The following is a 19,618-nucleotide window of genomic DNA, read 5'->3' as shown; positions in this document are numbered from 1 at the left end:
GTGTATTATTTAGCAGATATAATGTCTGAGCCTTCTGTAAGCAGCCAGCTAGATTTGACCAAATTCTAGCGAAATAACCCATACTCACATACTTATTTTTTTCTAATACACACAAATATAAGTTTAGTGCAGCTGAAATTCGAAGTTTGCCCCATACAGTGGCAGGGGATCTCTGAGGGTCTAATTAGAGCTGTTTGAATATTCTGTGAAGCCAGTCACTTTTGGCTCAAACTAAAGCTCTGAAACTCAGCAAAACAAGCCAGAACTAAGGGGACAAGAGACAGGCTCTGTAACATCAGTGGTTGTTTGTGCTGTTCTCTGTTACTGTTGTGGCGTTCAGGAATCCCTTCCTCACACACAAGTCAACAGCTTTGAGTCTGGTTTTAGGTTCTGTAATGATGCACCATGAGACAACAGTAATTCAGCACCTGTCAGAGATTTTATTGACCTTGTTATGTTGTATTTAATTATTGCAGCGAATATATGCTATAAAGTGAAGGGGACAAATACAGAAAAAGTTGAAAACTGGTTGATTTGTTGTGTCATGTCTTGTCTGATTTACCTTTCATCAAAGCCGACTGCAAAGCAGGGCTTTTTCTATCAAAGTATCCCATATTTCCCTGAATATTTTAGAAAATGTTCTACTTCCAGACCTAGTTACATCATTTTGTTTTTAAAATGACTTGATATACAATGATTACAAGTTTAGGTATTCAAGTCCTTGAAGAGGAATTGCAGGAAAACATTTAAAACATGCATGGTGCCCAAACTCAGACAGTTTAGGTACTCTATTTTTAATATGATCTTTAACATATCATTTATTCACTTGACAGATTAAGGAGAGGCGCCACAACGAAAGCAGCAACTCCACATCTTGTGTTTTCATGGTTAACAAACCATACGCCCTCACCTGCTCTTCGGTGGCCTTCTACATCCCTCTGGTCCTCATGGTGCTGGCTTACCAGAGGATCTACATCACAGCTCGAGCCCACGCCCTGCAGATCAGCATGCTACAGAGAGCAGGTGGGGCTGGCGCTTGCACTCCTGGTACCTCAGGTTCCAGCCCAGGAGTGGGTGCGTCGTCAGAGTCTGCTGACCATCAACGCAACCACCGTATGCGGACAGAAACAAAAGCAGCAAAGACTCTATGCATCATTATGGGATGTTTTTGCCTCTGTTGGGCTCCGTTTTTTGTCACCAATGTGGTGGATCCATTTATAGGCTATACAGTTCCTGAACAGCTGTGGACCGCCTGCCTGTGGCTGGGTTACATAAACTCCATGCTGAACCCCATTCTCTACGCCTTCCTCAACAAATCCTTCCGCCGTGCCTTCCTCATCATCTTATGTTGTGGGAGGAAGAGGTATCGCAGGCCGTCCATTATGACATCTGCCACTACTTGCACAGCCACACAGATCAACGGTTCAACACATGTACTCAAGTAAGTTCTCTAAATCATTTTATTGTGCGATTTGAGTGCTGTGGCAGGGATTAATTTATAGAGTTACATTAAGGGATCTAGTTATTATAGAGCTCCATTATAACAAGGGTTTTTATCGCTTCCAAACATTAAAAAAAGTATTGCTGGAATCCATTTTAAAATAGTGAAACGGTCATACTTGGAATGTCAAAACATTGTAGATTCTCTAAAACTCAAGTTTTTAAAGATTGAATTAAATATTGACTCAAGGGTTGTTTCGATTATAGAAAATACTATAATAGAAAGCCTAAATATGAATTGTTTTCATTTTTTTGTGGTAGTATTTAATTGATGGGATAGAACTTGAACAAAAATATAATGTTTCACTAACCATACATCATATTGTTATGCAAAAAGTAAAAATAAGTTATTTCTTCTGATCTTAAAATGGTTGTTATGGTTGACTTGGTCTTCAAATGGCAAGTAGGAGCTGTCCTCTATGAGAAGATAATGATTTCTCTCAGGTGTTATGTAGATGCCCTTATTTCCATAAACACCCCTCCTAGGCCCTATGGGTTTAAATTATCCCCGTATCATTAGTCTATGTTTCTATTACTGTGTGCTCATGTTTCACAGTGATAAGGACATTATGTTACACATACTCTGCTGTTGCCAGTTAAGTGGTTTTTTCCTGTCTTTATGTCTCAATAACAATCATATCTTTGTTCATGGAAGGCAGTGTGTCACTTTAGCCTTTTTTTCATGGCATCCTCATCCTCTTTATGCTGACAGAGATTAATGGCACATGTGATGTGTAGATGTGAAACAACAGTCACAAAAAGGCACTTTGTAACATTTGATCCCATCAAGGTTCTCAGCAATCTACTTTATCCACATTACACCATTTCTATAGCCCTTCATTTATTTATTTACTTTTTCTTTCTCCCATTATGCACTTTTAGGAGCTGTGTGGTAAATAAAATAAATTATTTGTGTCTTGGTGAATGTCATATTAACATACTGCATAATTCCCTGACAGGGTAAGATATGTCATGTATAAGCTCCATTTGGTTGAATTGTATCTAGTGCTAGCAGCCAGTGCATGTCATCATGTCAACTGGCTCAAAACAATCAAATATCATTGACCAGTATTCCAACACTCATCACTTATATAGGGTATAATCCTTGTATTAACTATATTTATGTTGCCTGATCTGCTGATTTGATCATTTTCATATAGGAAAATATCACAGAAGAGGAGAAATGTGTAGGTTGTTTGTTGCATCTATATATTAAGGACATATCTGTACACTCCAGACAATGGCTGTTGATTTCCATCCATGCTCTCTACCAAGTGGGATTACCTGTGTTACCTGGCAACACTGAATGTGATATCATCTATTCAGTTGTCGCCAAGCTGCAAACATTACACCCCAGTGCATTTGTGGCAATCCCAGCTGCCACAATACCATGGTCATGGTTCACTTATATGTTCAGGGGAATATCTCACGTTCTGCTGCAGTTTTAATGGTTTTAGTGTCATGAAGTTGCTATCGATTATTATCTTCCCATAGTTATAAAAGTTCTGATAACTTTAATTTCACCTTTCAAGTTGGAGTTTTTCCTCCAGACATAAAAAAGAATATATGGTCTGAATGTTTTAGAAAATGTAAACATTTTTATTGTTCATTGATGGATAAATGCATCATAGATTAAATTGTGACTGTTGAAATGATAAACTTTTTAATTAAAGAAACATTTATGACACAAAAAAACATAGTTGTAACTGTATATGTCCAGTTAGCATTTGCTTATTTAAGGGTAGATTTTTTTTTACATATATAATAGTTGGCTACTAATTATACCCATAAGGACTTTCTATATTTCAGACAGCATCTCTCTCCTTTACACTAATAAATAAGCAAGGCCAAAATGTCAAATTTCTGTATAATAATGTGCAGCCCAGTTATGGGAAATCTGACTTCTTGTTTAGAAAGGTGCTTTCATTTACTACCATTAATGGAAAACATAATTTCATTGTTGAGCCTTCATCACTGAAGAGCCCCTTGCAGCATAATATTTATCAGAGCTCCACCACTGAGAAAATATTTGACAGTGCTCATTGTTTTCCAACAAAGAAGGAAAAACAGTTGCGTGTTTAAGCTGTTTGAGACTTTAAATTTGTCACACTGGTCAGAGATCAGAGAAGATATTCAAAACTAAAGAAATGTTTTGTCTATGACATGTGGTATAACTTTCACTAATTTATCTCTCTTTTTATCCTGTCCTGTCCTTTTGTTGGAAATTCAAAAGTCATATGACAACCCTATAGGGAGGTAGCTCTGTTCTGGAAACCATCTATCAAGGGTTTTATCCATCCATCTATTCATTTTCTGTCATGCTTATCCTAAGCGGGGTCACGAGGGGTGCTGGCGCCTATCTCCGTCTGTCTACGGAGCCGGGGTACACCCTGGACAGGTCGCCAGTCCATCGCAGGGCAAAGGTTTTATCAAAGAATATAAAAATATGTTTAATCCAGTTTATATACCCAAACAAGATGAAAAAATAGGAGTAATATTATCTGACCCTGTTATTTTCTAAAATATGTTTCAGATACAGTGTTTGGACAAACCTATAGTAATAATTAAAAAGCTTCAGAAAGAGTCTTTGGATTTCAGATGTGAGCTACATGAAGCACCCGAAGCAACAAGCACAGCGAATGTGTTCAGTATAGACAAACTCTTCCAGTTTAAAACTGTGTTTACCTTTAAGCTGTAGCAGCTTGTATAAGGAATATGTAAGCTACTAGTTCATTATCAGAACTAATTTCAAATAAAGATTCACTAATAAAATACCAAAACGTACCTAACTGGTTGTCATTTTTAAGTGACTGGTTAAATAATCAAAATTGCAGAAAGTTTACTTTGCCTCATATCATTATGGTTTAATAATGTCACACCCCTTCAATGACACAAGGACGAAAAGAAATCAGCCAGATTAGGTCAATGGTTTCTGGTTGATTGTGCCACAATGGGGTAGTCCCGGTTTTAGTTTAGGAGAGCTTAGAGTGGGATATATTGGATCCAAAGGAAAACTTTCTGTTGGAAAGGCAAGCCCAACTGACTATCAAGTCTCATATTTAGGAAGAGCAGCATTGCTTTTGTTCAGCTTTGGAACAGTGGACTAGATCTTTATTAAATTAATTTCAACCTGAAAGAAATCATACACAAGATGACGAGCAGTTTGGAAGTTTTATTAACATGAGAAACAGTCTTTGGTGCTCAGGATCTGGTGGAAGACGCAGTCATTTAGAATTAAAGAAGATATTCTTAGGCAGATTAATAAGGGTGGCTATAGTTGTGCTTGAAAGTTCACACACCCTCCCATTAGAGAAAATGATAAATTCACTCTAGTAATTCAAATGACACAAAGCCTAAAAAAGTAATAATAAATAAAATAATAAATAAAAATATGTTTTATTTAATTTTTATTTGATAATTGATTTGATTTAGATTTTTTTGTTTAAAACGAGGCATGTAAATGTTCAAGCAAAACTACATCGACAAGAGTGTAAAAGCTTTAATTGCCATACTTCTCAAGGCTTCTGCTGATATTTAGTTTGTACCTGTTTTGCTAAAACCAAATTAGTGAGGCCAATAGGTGTCATTCCACTGGGATAGTTCTGCTGAATGTCTCAGCTTCCTCCAAATGCATTAGATTGGAGCAGTCCCAGATAAATATTATGTAGAACTAAACCTGGTACACATTATTAGTCTGGTTTGCCAAGTTAGACAAGCTTGTATTTCTAAGTTTATCTATTTTCTATAACTTGAGAGAACGGTCGCCTAGGGGTTAGAGCATTGAGCTTCAGTCCCGGAGGGTCCCGGGTTCAAGTCCCTCTCACTCCCGAAGTCTGCCACTCTGGGTTACTGAGCAAGACCCTTAACCCCACACTGCTACATGGGCGTCACACAGTGGCACCCTACTGCTCCCCAATGGGATGGGTTAAATGCAGAGAGGGAATTTCCTCATTGTGGGACAATAAAGTAAATATAGACAGATTTTATTTGTCATTTTGTTTTCACAAGTGTAAAAACAAAAATAAATTTAGTTTGGAAACAGCTAACTGGACAATTTCATCTTTTAAAAGTGCAGCCTTGAAAAACAGTAAAAATGACAGTAAATTTACAGTTCTAACAATTTTAATTGCATTTTCATTTGAAACTTGTCATTGACCTAATGGTTTCTGGCTGGTCTTTATTAAAAAATAAAATAGAATGGATCCTGCTTGGGATGGCAAGAAACAAAAATCAGGTTTTGACATTTTTATTTTAACAGTTGATGTCAGATTAATGTTAAACAAGTAGATTAAAATGTAAAACACATCGTTTACTTATCATCCTAAGTTGTAGCTGTCTGTTTCCTTTTCTGTATTCAGATAATTCTAGGCACCCAAAAAACACTGAGTGAAAAGCAGCAGGCATTTAATAAAAACTAGAATATTTAAGTAGAATTTCTGACGCTAAAGGAAAGTTTATATGGGAAGAATGAGAAGCAAAACAGATGATGAAACAATTGTAAGGGACACCAAGGAACATCAAGCATTGCTTCATATTATCAGACTCTGTTGATAAAAGGAACAGGTTCATTGTCAATCAGTAGCAGAACTTGAAAAATCTGGAGGGAATAAGCAAAAAGACAAACTGAAGAGACTGACAGACAAGTTACCTCAATATAAAAACATGAAATAAATAATAATACAAAGGCATAGCCAATGAAACTAAGTTGAAGCTTTCAGCACTATACAATTCCATAGACCATTACACCATCTTCTCTTTTGTCCCACACGAACATCACGACTCATCAAATGAAAACCCATTAAAGTGAAAGAAAATGATTATACTATTTCCTGTGCTTTGAAATGTGGAATCTCAGAAAGGGGGGATTGCCTGGGGCAGCTTTAAAAAAACAGAAAAAAATAGAACTATTTTCTCTACAGGCTCAGTCAGACGGCAATGCCACTGAATAGTTTTATTGGTCAGATTCTTTATTATGTAAGCCTTTTCCCCGCGGTCCATTACAACAAAGCCACTGAGCATGTGAGAGTCAGGGCTTTTAAAATGCCAAAGGTATGTCATGGTGGCCCAGAATTAGTTTTAGGCTTCTCTCAAGTGAAACCAAGGGTGGAGTTATTCCGGGTCACATTCATACAGTTAAAGTCATATCCCTGATGGGCTCTGATTTTAGTCAGATAATGCAATGCAGAAAAAAAATTATAATTTTTTTTGCTCCTACAGACACATGAAGGAGATGATCGAAGTGTTGATAGGAGATATTATGAATACATGGAGACAATTTTCCTCCCAAGTGGTGCTAACAAATCAATAGTCAGTCAAAGCTAATTTTAGTTTCTTCTTCGATTTTTCTGTTTGTTCAGAGGAAATTTTAAGGTGAGGGAATATCAGGCCTGTACAAATCCATTATGACTCACCTGTTAAATCAAGATTGGCACTGTGAAGCCTTTTCCGCTTATAGTACATCTGCCTGGTATGGTACAAATGTAGAAATTGGCCAGATTTCAAGAGAAGGATATTTTTGGTTTGAAAGTTTTGTGGTGTTGTGAGAGTTTAACAGAAGATAATGAATATATTAAATAACTAGCACTTGAAGTTATAGTTAATTAAAAGGCCATTCAATTCAAGGGTAAAACTGATTAATTATTATCAGTTGAATGATTCTGACTCTAATTTGTTTACTGACCAGGGTTTTTAGCCTCTTACTTAAAAGGTTGGACTCCTGAATCCAACCATTAAAAATTCTGTTGTCTTTCACCAATTTAGTAATTTAGGCTATGGCTCTTAGCAACTTTATTAATCACCAACCAAATAAATGTGTCTCTGTTCATTCTGATGCTACTGAAAGAAGAGTGAATCCAGCCCTATTAGCTACAATCACACAGTATTATAACTAATAACTAAGCGGACACTAAACACTACTGAAAATAAGCAAAAATTAAGAAATAAACGAGGGACAGGGGATCAAAGTCTGAGGGATGTTCAAAACTTAAGGCTTAATGCATTCCCAAGTGTCCTTAAAAAATAGCAGCAGATAAATGTGTATAAACCCTGATGCAGAGATGTCAACTGCAGTCAAAATAGTGAAGTTTCATTCAGTTTATGGTGAAGAATGAATAATGACTCAGGAATGCTTTAAACAGCTATGATGCTGAAAGACCCATTACCTTAGCTGGCCTCCGGGGTTCTGTTTCAGGTCTGGTCAGGTCCAACTGAATCAAAGAAAGGGTTAGCTCACGATGTAGCATCTATACTGTGTTCAGCATGAGGTAGCTGTAGCTACAATGTTAACCAGTCCACTACAGCAGTTGCTAATCTTTAATTAAGTAATCCTGTAGTATTCAAAACACAAGAGTTAAATACATGTTGATTATGATGAATTAGCTACTTATACTTGCAAAGTAAAGGAATGACATATACTAAATCCATTCTATATTGAATCTTTAGCCTGTTCATTATACATTTTTTGACTGACAGTAACACTATCCCCCTGAGTATTTATTCTATCAGTGGAATCATTTAGTTACAGTCCCTAGAAAACAGAGTAAATTAAAAAGCATTTATTCACCATCAAGTGTAACTGAAGGAATAGAAAAGGATAATGAAATGGGTAGCATTGATAGATACTGAGAAGGCATAAAGAATGAATTGAAGGGAAGAGGGCTTGGAGAAGGACAAGGTGGTATAGAAAAGATACTTGTTGGAAGACAGAGAACAACTGAAAGGAATAACAGAGAGATAAGTTTTAAAAGAGAAGGTGAGGGAAATTAAGACAAGAGAAAAGAACAAGGATGGAAGGATGGTGAGATTAAATCAAAGAGAAAAACAGGACATTAAGACAGTAAGATGACTAATTGAAGTACTCGGAATAGAAAAGAAGAGATTGGGTCAAACAAAAGGTGCGAAAATGGTAAGCACATGAAAAAAGGGCAATTTCTTAAGAGAGTTGACTTGCCGATTTAAGCTAATGGATAGAAGAGAACAGAATTGAAAAATATTTTAAAAAGATAAATAGCAGAGATGAGAAAAACAATAAAGAAAAGTCTTAAATGTGCTGTTTAAATTCAAATTAATTCTGTCCTGATCTTACTTAAATAATAACAGGTGGATGGATTTATGTTTCAGCCTTTTAAACACAAACTTAACAGGCTATTTCCATCATTTGTGACATTCAGAATGTACTGCATGTGTGCTTTCCCTCCTGCCGGGAGATGAAGCCTTTGACTCAGACTTTGCTGGCTGGTACGCTGATGCCGTTTTCATTTCGGCTGCTCGGCAGTAAAACTCAGAGGTGGCTAAACACACTAGAACACTATTAAATGGGCCATAATTATTTTAAAAAGACTGGATTTGTAACATTGTCATTTTTAGTAGTTGTCCAGAAAACATACATATAAATAGTGATAAAAGTATGGCTATCCTATAGATTTTTTCCCTTGTAGCTAAATTAATCCAACAGTGATAATTTTGTTGTTCCCTTTGCAGGATTTGGCAATTATAAGATATATAAGTTCCCATTTTATCTAGCAAGTTTGTTCATCTATTTATTTATTCAACATAGGGCTTTTATTAATTTCTAAACATTTTATAAATACACAAGAAATTTTTTTTTCATAACTTTTCAAAAGTAAAAAGAAAGACTAAAAGTATGTATTAATTGTGGTATTTGGAATAAAAAAATGTGTTGGGAACTTTGTGAACTGTTATGAGGTCTAATCTTATAGATCTTATTCTAGCAGTACAAAAGCAGTTCAGTTCAGTTAAGATAACTAAATGTTTTGTCAAAGGCATTTATTTCACAGGTTTACCTGGTCCTTTATTCATTTTCCCTGGTCCTTTATTCATTTTATATTCATCAATAGTCATTCCAGTCTTATCAACACTGCTTATCAGAGAAATAAAAAGAAACACATTAGTCATCATCGTTCCCTAACCAGGATCCTGTCCATCCAATGGTCTTTATCACTACCAGTGGGCTCCAACCTTTTTTGCGCACCGACTGGTTTAATATCAGATAATATTTTCACGGATTCTCTGGTCGCCAGGGTAACGTTAACCATGCATGTAAAATAAGCCACTACAAAAAGAAAGTGCATTAAAACAGCCTACTAACTACCCACAATTGCAATGAATCAGTGAAATCTCTGAACTTGGTATTAAGAGCCTTTCTGTTGTTCTGTTGTTATTTTTACCCTCCCAAGTTCATCCTACTACAGATAGACCAATAATGTTGTTTTTGGCCGATATTAGCATTTTTTTTGGCCGACACATACCTCCATTTACCAATTCATTGTTGCATTCAGTGGCCATGCCTTGAGATCATGTGAAGCACATGCATATCCACCCCCTCCATCTGCAAATCATTGTTAATGTTTTGTTAGATTTGTTAATGGTCCTTCTTTGTTAAAATTAAGACTGCTGTAACATTTGTACTACAGCTAGTCTCCTTTCTTAAGATAAAGTTATATCCCTCAATCTTTCAATTCAGGAGTGCTGTCCCTATCTTTCATTTGACATGGACAGTATGTGAACCACAGCAGCCACAGAAACCTCAGCACCACAGATGAGGTTTTAAATCCCTTTGGAATATATTTGATATCCACTGCCAGAGTAATAGTCACCCTTCCTAAGTGTTGATTCTGCCTCCCCCATGAAACACCTCATGCCCTGCTCTCAAAGTGCACCTTGTAGCACCCAATTTATCACTGTCCGAATCTGCAATTCCACATCCAAACCAAACACAGCCTGGGAACAGCCTTTCTTTTCCTTAGTTGTCCGTTGTTTACCAGAACTTTCTTGAGGCCAAAAAAAGTCTTCCTCTGTAGCCTTTCTGGATCTCTCTCATGTCTGAGATTTGCTTTTGCAACCACAGTAGCCAAGGCTTTTTGCCATGTGGTACCTGTCCACTTCTTCCTTTGGAGGTAGTTTCTTCTAATGCAAAGATGAAACTATTTTTATATTTTGCCAGCTCATAATTTTCAAGCTTTTACAAGGCTGGTTGCAGCTGTTTCATAGGAAATGTTTGGATGAATTCTTCCATTTACAAAGAGTCCACTGCACAAGTGTTTACTCATATTTCTTTTTATTCACATATTTATTTTTATTCTCACATTTGTTTTATTCACTTTGTACAATTTAAAAGAATATGTACCACTTTATTAATGACATGATGTACCTTTTTTGAAATGTTTGACAAAATTGCCTTGGCGAGTTGAACGCAGCCTGTGTGCCTTCCGTTTGACACATATGACGTATTTGAGCTTTTTCAGTGAATGACAGAAAGTATTTCTTCACCTCTTAAGCAGGTGAGCCACCTCTTAAAAGGGGACATGCTCTCCTTAGCAACCAGCTCTGAGAATAACACACATTTCTCTTACAGTATGTCCAGATCTTTGTTTTTTTTCCCCAGCATTTTATTGTCATTACACTGTCACAAGTACAACAAAATTCACTCTCTGTTTTTAACCCATCCCCTTGGGGAGCAGTGTGCTGCCATTTGTCATATCCGGGGTGCAGCGTTGGGTTAGGGGTCATGCTCAGAGACCCAGAGTGGCAGTCTGTAGGAGTGGGTTTTGAACTTACAACCACAGGATTCTAAGCCCTATGCCCTAACCACTAGGCCCCTCACCTCCTGTATGCTCCCCTAAAAAGTATCTACTTAATCTTGTATTCCCTGAACAAAGCTCAGCATCAAAAGGACGATAAAAAGTGGAGCAGTATGGCAATTGCGATACCGCTACACTTGTGAAAGTAAAATCTGTTGGGCTCCTTTTGGCATCAAGACAATTATTCTTATTGCCACCTTGCCAGACAGGACACTGTAAAAAAAAAAAAAAAAAAGGACGATAAAAATGATGCATATAGACAAAATGCAACTTATGACCAAGTTTCTGTTTCCATTGACCTGGTTTACACAAAACACAGAGAACAATGCATAGCTGAGAAAACACAACTTGGTGAATCCAGCAATTCTGCTTGGATGTTTTTCATTGAAAACACATGCAACTTTTCATTTGTTTTATGTGTGGACGCCAGGCTACAGATGTCACTCAAATGTAGTTTCAAGATTATTGATTTTTATTCTGCGGACATTTAAACCTCACTTTCATTGCCCAGAGTATTTTATTCTTAATTTTTCACATCCAACTTAGCACAGGACCATCCTGTTAGTTCACACAGCAAATGGATTTGATTGATGCAGGGGAACAGATAACAGTTTAAAATTCAATAACAGGCCATCTTCAATCAATTGGGTCGGCATTGTTCAAACTCAGAGATGATGAGCTTTGTTTATCTACAATTAGGGAGAGGCTTACCGTGGTAAAGTGCAAGAGACTCAAATTATATAAAAGCTTGTCCAGTAAAAGTAAAACGAAGAAAACATAAAGTTACTATTTTTCTAATTTTGTCATGTCTTTATGTTTTACATGTCTATGTTTCATCTGTATATCAGCAGATGTCAAAGCCTTGCCTCTAAATGTTTTGTTTCAGCTTTGATTGGGATAAAACAAATTGCTCCTTGTCATAATTTGAAATATTATCATGCATAATCCAGCAAAGCTTTCAAGCTTTAAAAAGCCTTCTTCCCCTCTCATCATAAAGTGAACTCTCTCTGTCAATGTGAATCAAGGATAGGATTTCCTTCGAATTTTAGTTGCTGATCACATCAAAGAACCAAAACTTTAGCAGAAAGTATGGTTTTCCAATCAATTAACTTTCTATTTAATCTTTTTTTCCTTTTAAAATGAATATAAAAATGTAATAAGAGGATATTAATCAATAAACCAAACATTGCAGGCAGATATTAAACAGAGTAACATATTCAGTAGTATGTTAGCTTAACAGCTCATATGCTGGAGAAAAAAAAGAAAATTTTTAAAATTGACCCCTTGGTTTAAAGAAAAAAGCTGTTTTGTTTTTATATTTCAGTCTTACTAAAGTGAAATCCTATTATAACCTTTGAAAAAATTCCATGAAAAGTATTTAGGTATAAATGTGGAGATGGAACAGGAAAGATATTTTAAGGGAGATAAAAGTATGCTTCTATATTTTTTTTATACCTTGAACAGGTTTGCTTGTTTAACAGCAGGAATTTAAAGGCCTATTACCAGTGTAATATGCTTTTAAAAAAGATTCTTATTTTTTTTATCATCCTGACTTATAAGCATTTATATACATTAACATAGATCACAATATGTAACATTAAAATATTGCTTAGGTTAATTATTTTTTATATCGAAATATCTTTAAAACAATTTTAAAAGCGGTGTGTTTAATGCAAAAGATTATGTTTAAAATGTTATTAACAATTCCGTAGAAATTTGAAGACTATTACTATTTCTACATATAAATAAAAAGGAAACTGATGTGTCTATAAACTGCTGAAAACAGGGTGCATGGTATCTCATAAAACACCTGCATTCTGGTCAAACAGCAGCTGCCAGTATCACTACAGCTGCCACTAGAGATATATTAGAGGCTAATTAAAATGATTTAGGGTACATGTTTATCTCTCTATGAATGTTCCTTCCTTATATATATATAGATATTGTAGTCATAAATACATAGGATTTGCATGTTTGAAAACTGTCCTTTCAAGGAATCAATTATATCTTTTTCCTAACATCCTGCACGAAGCAGTGCTACACTATTTATACAGATTGGTTTGTACACTGAGTTGCAAACTGAGTTTGCATTTCTTTGCATTCATTTTTTAACTATGTAAATATTGGTGGGAATCCTTCATTTACGAGAGCTTTAGAGATCTCATGTCTGAAAAAAACAGGTAAGCTCATATAGGTGTACAGTGTATAACCACCATACAGCGGGTAAAATTAGTATTGATAATGCTTATAATTTTCTTAGTTTAAATATGCCTTTTTATTTTACATATTTCTATTGTCTGACATTTAAGTCACGCCAGCAATAATCCTAGTAAACCAAACATAGTAAGGAATCAAATTAAATTGTTACATCAACAAAGCTGCTGGTAGACATTTAGAGAAATATGAGGATTTGATATATAACTCTTAAAATTTAAAATAATTAAATTGTTTCAAGAACATGCAGTTTTAGGAATTGCAGTTTTAAGACATCCTCTATATTGGTTATCTAGTCTGTATGCACATTTAACTGTGGTCTATAGAAATGATTTTCAACTCTTAAATGCTCTACAGTAGGTGTTCATTTTTCTTTTAGACATACGTTTAATTAGTTACATATATTTACAAGTGAATCCACAGGCCGAGATAATCTGGGCCACTCAAGCAGTTTTATGTAATTTTTTCTAAAACGAACTAAAGTTTGGTCTTTGGAATTATTGCCTGGCTCGGAATAAAACATTTGCTTCATTGTTAGTACTTTTAAAAAATGTCTGGCCATATTTATCTGGTTTTCCTTTTTCCAGTGCATGAACCTATAAGTACTATATTCTGTAAGAAATTATTTTCCCACTTGCAATCGTTATTTTTTGCCATGGTGTTTTTTGGGTGATCTACCAACATTCTTCCTTCAAACAAGGGGTGCGATCACATCCAACCTTGACCTAATATGACCACACTATAGTCACTATAGTCACTTTTTTTCTCTCTCTTTTAGCAGTGGAGTCTTGCACAGTGAATGTGCTTAGATGTAATTGGTGCATTGTTTATTTTTTGCATGAAAAAAGGTACCTGATTGACTTTTTAAATGCTAAAGATATATTAATCTGTATTCTTGTGAAGTAGTACAGTCAAGGATCAGCAAGGTTAGCAAAAAAAAAAAAGCAGCATGATCCACCAGTTCCAGATTCTTCTGATGATTTTTATTTGGTACGTTTAACTCTGACAACCATTCCTCCCAGCCTCCAAGAACTCACTATTTTTATAATCAATTGGCAACACACCTGCACTTGAGTGGAACAAGCCACAATTAAACAGTAAAAAAAAAAAAGTCTAAACAGAGAAACAAGAAATAACTTATTCATCTAACATACAAACTAATCCACATAATGAAAGGTTCTGCAAAATAAGGCATGCATTACAAGATAACTCTAAAAGTTACTTTAAAGACAAACTATTACTCCAAAGAAAAACCCTGTAATTGGTAGAACCCAGAAAGTTCATCAATGATATCATCCTACCATTTTAGCAGGAAATACAGGGACAAAGAATAATGAGTAAAAAGGAAAAAAATGAATATACTTTGAAACAAAATACATAAATTCAACCAATAATCCAGAAGTAGTATCTTTAATCTAAACACACAAATAGATGGAAACTGCAAAATAATGCTTACATCAAAAAACCCGGGATAGTAAGTGAAGCAAAGTTGCAAACTAATGTTTAAATTTAAGCATTATGAATCAGAAATAAGAATAAGGGACAAGTGAACACAAACTGTACCACTTTGTCACGATTGTTTTTAACTAAATTTGACTCATTTAGCCGTTATGTTTTGATCTGATATTTTTCCTCGCTATGGTTCTTGTCTTCTGTGGTTCTCTTTCTGACTAAATGACAAACTTGCCTTCTTACTTCTGCACATATTATAATATTATTATGCCTCCTGTTCCCCAAGAGTTACAAAAGAGTGGATTTATAATTATCTAATGGACCCAAAGAAAAAGTGTATTCTAGAAAATAAAAAGGGTAGAAAGTTTTTGTTGGCTTGAGGGATAAAAAATATGCAACCTTTCTATTCCTCTCATGGAAGTTTTGCCCCTGACCTTGTTACATTTCTCTGCTTCTCTTTGCATGTGCTTTGTGCTTCTCTCCATCCATTTGTTTGTGCTTGTCAAAACTGCATTGTCTCGCAGATATAAACAATATCAAACAGAAAACCCAAACAGGAAGTGTTGGCTTCAGGCTGTTAGGTTAAATGCCACTAGGATGTCAGCTGCATTCGGCCACAAGCACATAACATATAAGTGCGGCTTACACATTCCTTCTGACAAATATCACATAAAGACAGCATTTTGTAAACTAAGTGGAAGTTCTTAGAGAGTTTTACCCCAAATGATAAACATTTTCTTTTTACAGGAAATCATACTAAGTTCAAAATGTAGAGGAAAAAAAGGAACTTTCTGTTCTTGCTTAAACCTAAAATCGGTCTTTTGGACCCAACAACAAAGCCTTAGCCAGAGAAGTCTTTGAAAATGTTGCAGTTTTAATATGAAACCCGCTTTTTGGGATAGTCTTACATGATCAAATTTAGTTGTAATCTCATAATGTTCTTACTGGTCAGAGACTTGGTTTGGAATATGTAATCCCATAAACCAATGACTGATGTTTGTTTAAACAAAAATGGAAAGTGATGAGAATGTTGTGGCTGCACAAACGTTCATCAAGTTGTGTTCAGTTGCAGCTCCCTGCTCATCATGTCCATCCAGGGGAAATGTGTCCTGCAGTCATGAGATGAAAAAGCTGGAGGAAGTGGGTTTATTATAGGTAACTGGTTGCCATAGTAGCCAGTGTCACTGGGTGCAAACTATACGATTACTGTATGATCTTATCCAGAAAAGGTTACTAGACCGAATTTAGATTAGCTAAAATGTTTTACTACTAGAAATCTGGCTGCAGGATTAGAAATATCACTGTGAATGTCATTCTATGTTTTTTCTAGGAGTACATTTACTATATTTCAATATCAGCAAATGGGAAATAAAAACCCCCTACTCACACAAATACACACATACACACACACAAAGCGCTTTTTGTTCTGCTATATGTAGTATGGACCATGTGTTGAATCCCTTCCATTGATTTTCAGTAATTTTTAACCCTTTCTATCCCCTAACCCTAAGACTAACCCTAAACCTAACCATTACCAATGTAAACCTCACCCTAACCCCATTCCCAAATGAAACCATAGCCCTAAACCTAACCATTAGCAAAATACCTGGAGATGACCAGCAAAATGTCCTCACTTTATAACAACTGCTCCCTATTGTGATTGTGAAATTGGAAAGATGGTCCTCACTCTGATGCCTAAACAGGTATACACACATACACACCCACCCAGCAACACTTATTCTCATTTATTCCGATTTATTTTCTTGCCACACTAAGATTATGGTTAATATTGTTTTAATTTGCTGATCCATTTCTGTGTCTCCCTTCTCCTCGTACTGTTCATATACCAGTTTTCTAGTATTTTAGCTCATGTTGAGGTTTCAGTATAATTTCTATAAAATTTCTTGGAAAGTTATTTTCCATTCGCCCTCTTCACACCATCATCAAAAGCTAACAGAAGGTTTCAGCTCATTATCTGTCCATTGGAGACATTTTAGTTTGAACTAAGGGTGTTGTAATGTGGGCATGAACAGTGTGGGCATGAGTCACTTCAGAAAGTGTGGTTAAAAAGATAAAAAAAAATAGTGATAAAGGCAGAATGGACTAAATCAGGTGAAATATACTGTCAGACAAATGTGCAAGTGTTTCTACCACTTGAACGTTTTGACGTTATTTCCTCCAGCTGTATTTTATGTGCCGAGCCAACACAAAGAGACAAGCGTGTGAAGCAGAAGAAAATGATGCATGGATTTCTTTTTTGCTACAAAAGAAATCTGAAAAAATATGGCATTAATTTGTGCTAAGCACGATTAAAGCTTTCATTTTTAGAACCAAGTTTCTTTGTGGCTGCAGCTGGAAATCTATTATCCTATGTTCCTATCAGCTTTGCAGCAGCTAAAGACTTAATGTGTCTAATTATTCTTGTTTATGAAAAATTGAAGTAGGTACTGTTTGGACAAAAGTTGTAATTTCTTAGCAGAGACACTGCTTGAAACTTTTATATTATATTATAATTACTGTATTAACTATTAAATATTTTGCTATTATTACATTAGAATATTATTTGATTCAAACCAGTTTTATCTTATAGGTCTGTCTTTAATAGCTAATGTCCTGGATGTTTTTGATAATTATGTGATTCTTATAAAATCAACTGTGTATTATCAGCCAACTACTGTCAAATTGGATGACATGCTAAGGAGGTAATTTAGCCCTTATGGTCATCTAAGAATGACCACTTCTAAAAACATGTTTGACGATGGTCCTTGAGGAGTGTACGAAGATGCTAGACTGATAAACCAGACCAAATGTGAGATTAAATGTCTCATTTAGTCTGGCCCTAATGAATGAGACACCGGAAGATTGTTGCTGAGAACAATCCATTGTCTTTCAACTGTCTGTGCCTATTGGCCAACGCTCTTACCAATGAGCGCAACAGAAAGCTGCTGGGGGAGTGTAAACAAACAGCCTGTCGGTAAAACAGCGAATACATCCTTCTTAAAAATGAATGAGCGTAGAGCATCTTCCTGCTCAAATTTCAATGAAAACCCCAGGTCTGAGTCAGAAATCGCCATCAGAGCCAGCGGTCATTCACACACGACTATGCCGAGAGAGGGCAGCTGCAGACTGGCTGCGGTTAGACCTGGCTGCCGATAGCCTCGGAGGTCCGCTGGTTGCCACGGTCCTCTCAACTTCAGCAATAGTTTTTTTAAATTACTCATTAAATCCGTAAATGGAACATATAGCGACGCTTTAAAGTATGATATTTTGCCTCAAATTATATTAAAATTAGGGCTGGGTAAAAAAAAAGTATTTAATCGATTTTGAATCGATTCCTTTACATTTTTGCAATATCGATGTATAGGGAATGAGATTGATTAGTTTTATAGTGACACGCGTGACATTCACATTCAATTGAGGAGGAAAGATGCACTTAAGAGTACTTCAAGCCAGACAGCTGCAAATATAGCAAATAGGTTGATTGAAGACATTAACAAATGGGGGCTGACCAGCAAACATCCTGTAGTTGTTACAGACAACGCTGCAAATATGGTTTGTGCAGTGGAGATCATGCAGCTCATGCATGTCTGCTGTGTCTCCGCTGTGTCACGTTTGCTTGCTCGAGTGAGGCCTCACTTTTTCACTTTTCACAAACTAGTTTGCAGTTTTGAGACAGCTTTTTTCACGATGGAGCACTCCATTGAAAGCTGCTGCTGCCGCAGTGCATGCTATTGTTCAATAGTTGTTGCCATCTTCCTTGTTGTGCTTTTTCCAGCGTCATGCAGCTTTGTCGTATCCCCCTCAAAACCACACCCGCTTTGCATCCAGAAATTCAAAACACATCTCTGCGTTGTGATTGGCCCACCAGTTCTAGTGCTTGGGGCAATGATCGAGGCTAGACCACTCGCAGGCAAAAATGATTTTGGCCGCTGGCGGGTGGGGGTACTTTACTAGGCTACGACGATGCCCCTGATCCATTGTAGCTTGGTTTATAAATTTAACAGGATGGTCCTGCTGGAAAGGGAACCTGTGTGCTGCTCCTAAATATTTTACAAGGGGAACATCCTCCTGGATTGCCCGATATTCAGCTCTTGGAAGCTCCTATCTACTCTGGTCAGGGTCCCTGTTACTATTGAACGAAGCCATCCTCACATCAGGATGTAGTCAAGCTGACATGCACTGTAGTTTTATCTTTGCATAGCATTTCATAGCAAATCCCCTTCTCCAGAACTGTTGTGTCTTCCTTCATCAAGTTTCAAGCCATGAGGTTTTTGTCTTTTTCCCTTCAAATCTTTGCTACTTCCATGTTTGGCAGGGTTGTCAGTTTTTTGTAGATATTTTAAAAGAGAAATATCTTTTATCATTCCACAGTGGGGAAATTCAGAGATGAAGAAAACATACAAATAGATATACAAGTTTAATGACTTAACTTCTTAATATCTACCTAATTTCTATAAAAATTAACTTTTTTTCTTTACCAAAATATAAAAGCAAATAACTGAGGAACTGTAAGCCCAAACAATAATTAAGTTACCAGACTAAAGAAGACTATAAGATGTTTAAAGCACTGGTTATTGCTTAACAAGTCAACAGTGGTTGATTATTCTAGAAATGGATCGCTTTATTGTTTTTTTAGATTAATCAAAGGTAGTACTATAGGTTCAGCAAACTAACATACCTCAAATAGTTTGAACGATGCAAGATGCAAGAGAAGAAGTTTGTCTTAAAACTCAGCTTACTCAGCTTAATGCTGCCAATATTCTTCTAGAGCTTGTCTTGGTAACAAATGTTGTTTTCTTTTTTTAATTTACTTAAATAATAACTTCTTTAGAAAATCATGTACAGGCTGGTTG

General features: G+C 36.0%; 1 protein-coding gene across 6 annotated transcripts in view; it reads left to right on the top strand.

Moving 5' to 3' along the window:
* htr4 (5-hydroxytryptamine receptor 4) overlaps positions 1-19,618 on the top strand; it is a 224,711-nt gene that overhangs the window by 153,670 nt on the left and 51,423 nt on the right. For all 6 annotated transcript variants that reach the window (XM_038295431.1, XM_038295429.1, XM_038295426.1 and 3 more), the window contains one exon: positions 834-1,441. In XM_038295431.1, the coding sequence (XP_038151359.1) occupies positions 834-1,441 (608 nt within the window). The remainder of the gene's footprint in view (positions 1-833; positions 1,442-19,618) is intronic.

This window comes from Cyprinodon tularosa, unplaced genomic scaffold (genome assembly GCF_016077235.1).
Source record: "Cyprinodon tularosa strain WSP-4 unplaced genomic scaffold, ASM1607723v1 ctg355, whole genome shotgun sequence".
Lineage (NCBI taxonomy): Eukaryota > Metazoa > Chordata > Actinopteri > Cyprinodontiformes > Cyprinodontidae > Cyprinodon > Cyprinodon tularosa.
Note: the sequence above shows the minus strand (reverse complement) of the source record. Positions and strands in the feature narration are given on the sequence as shown.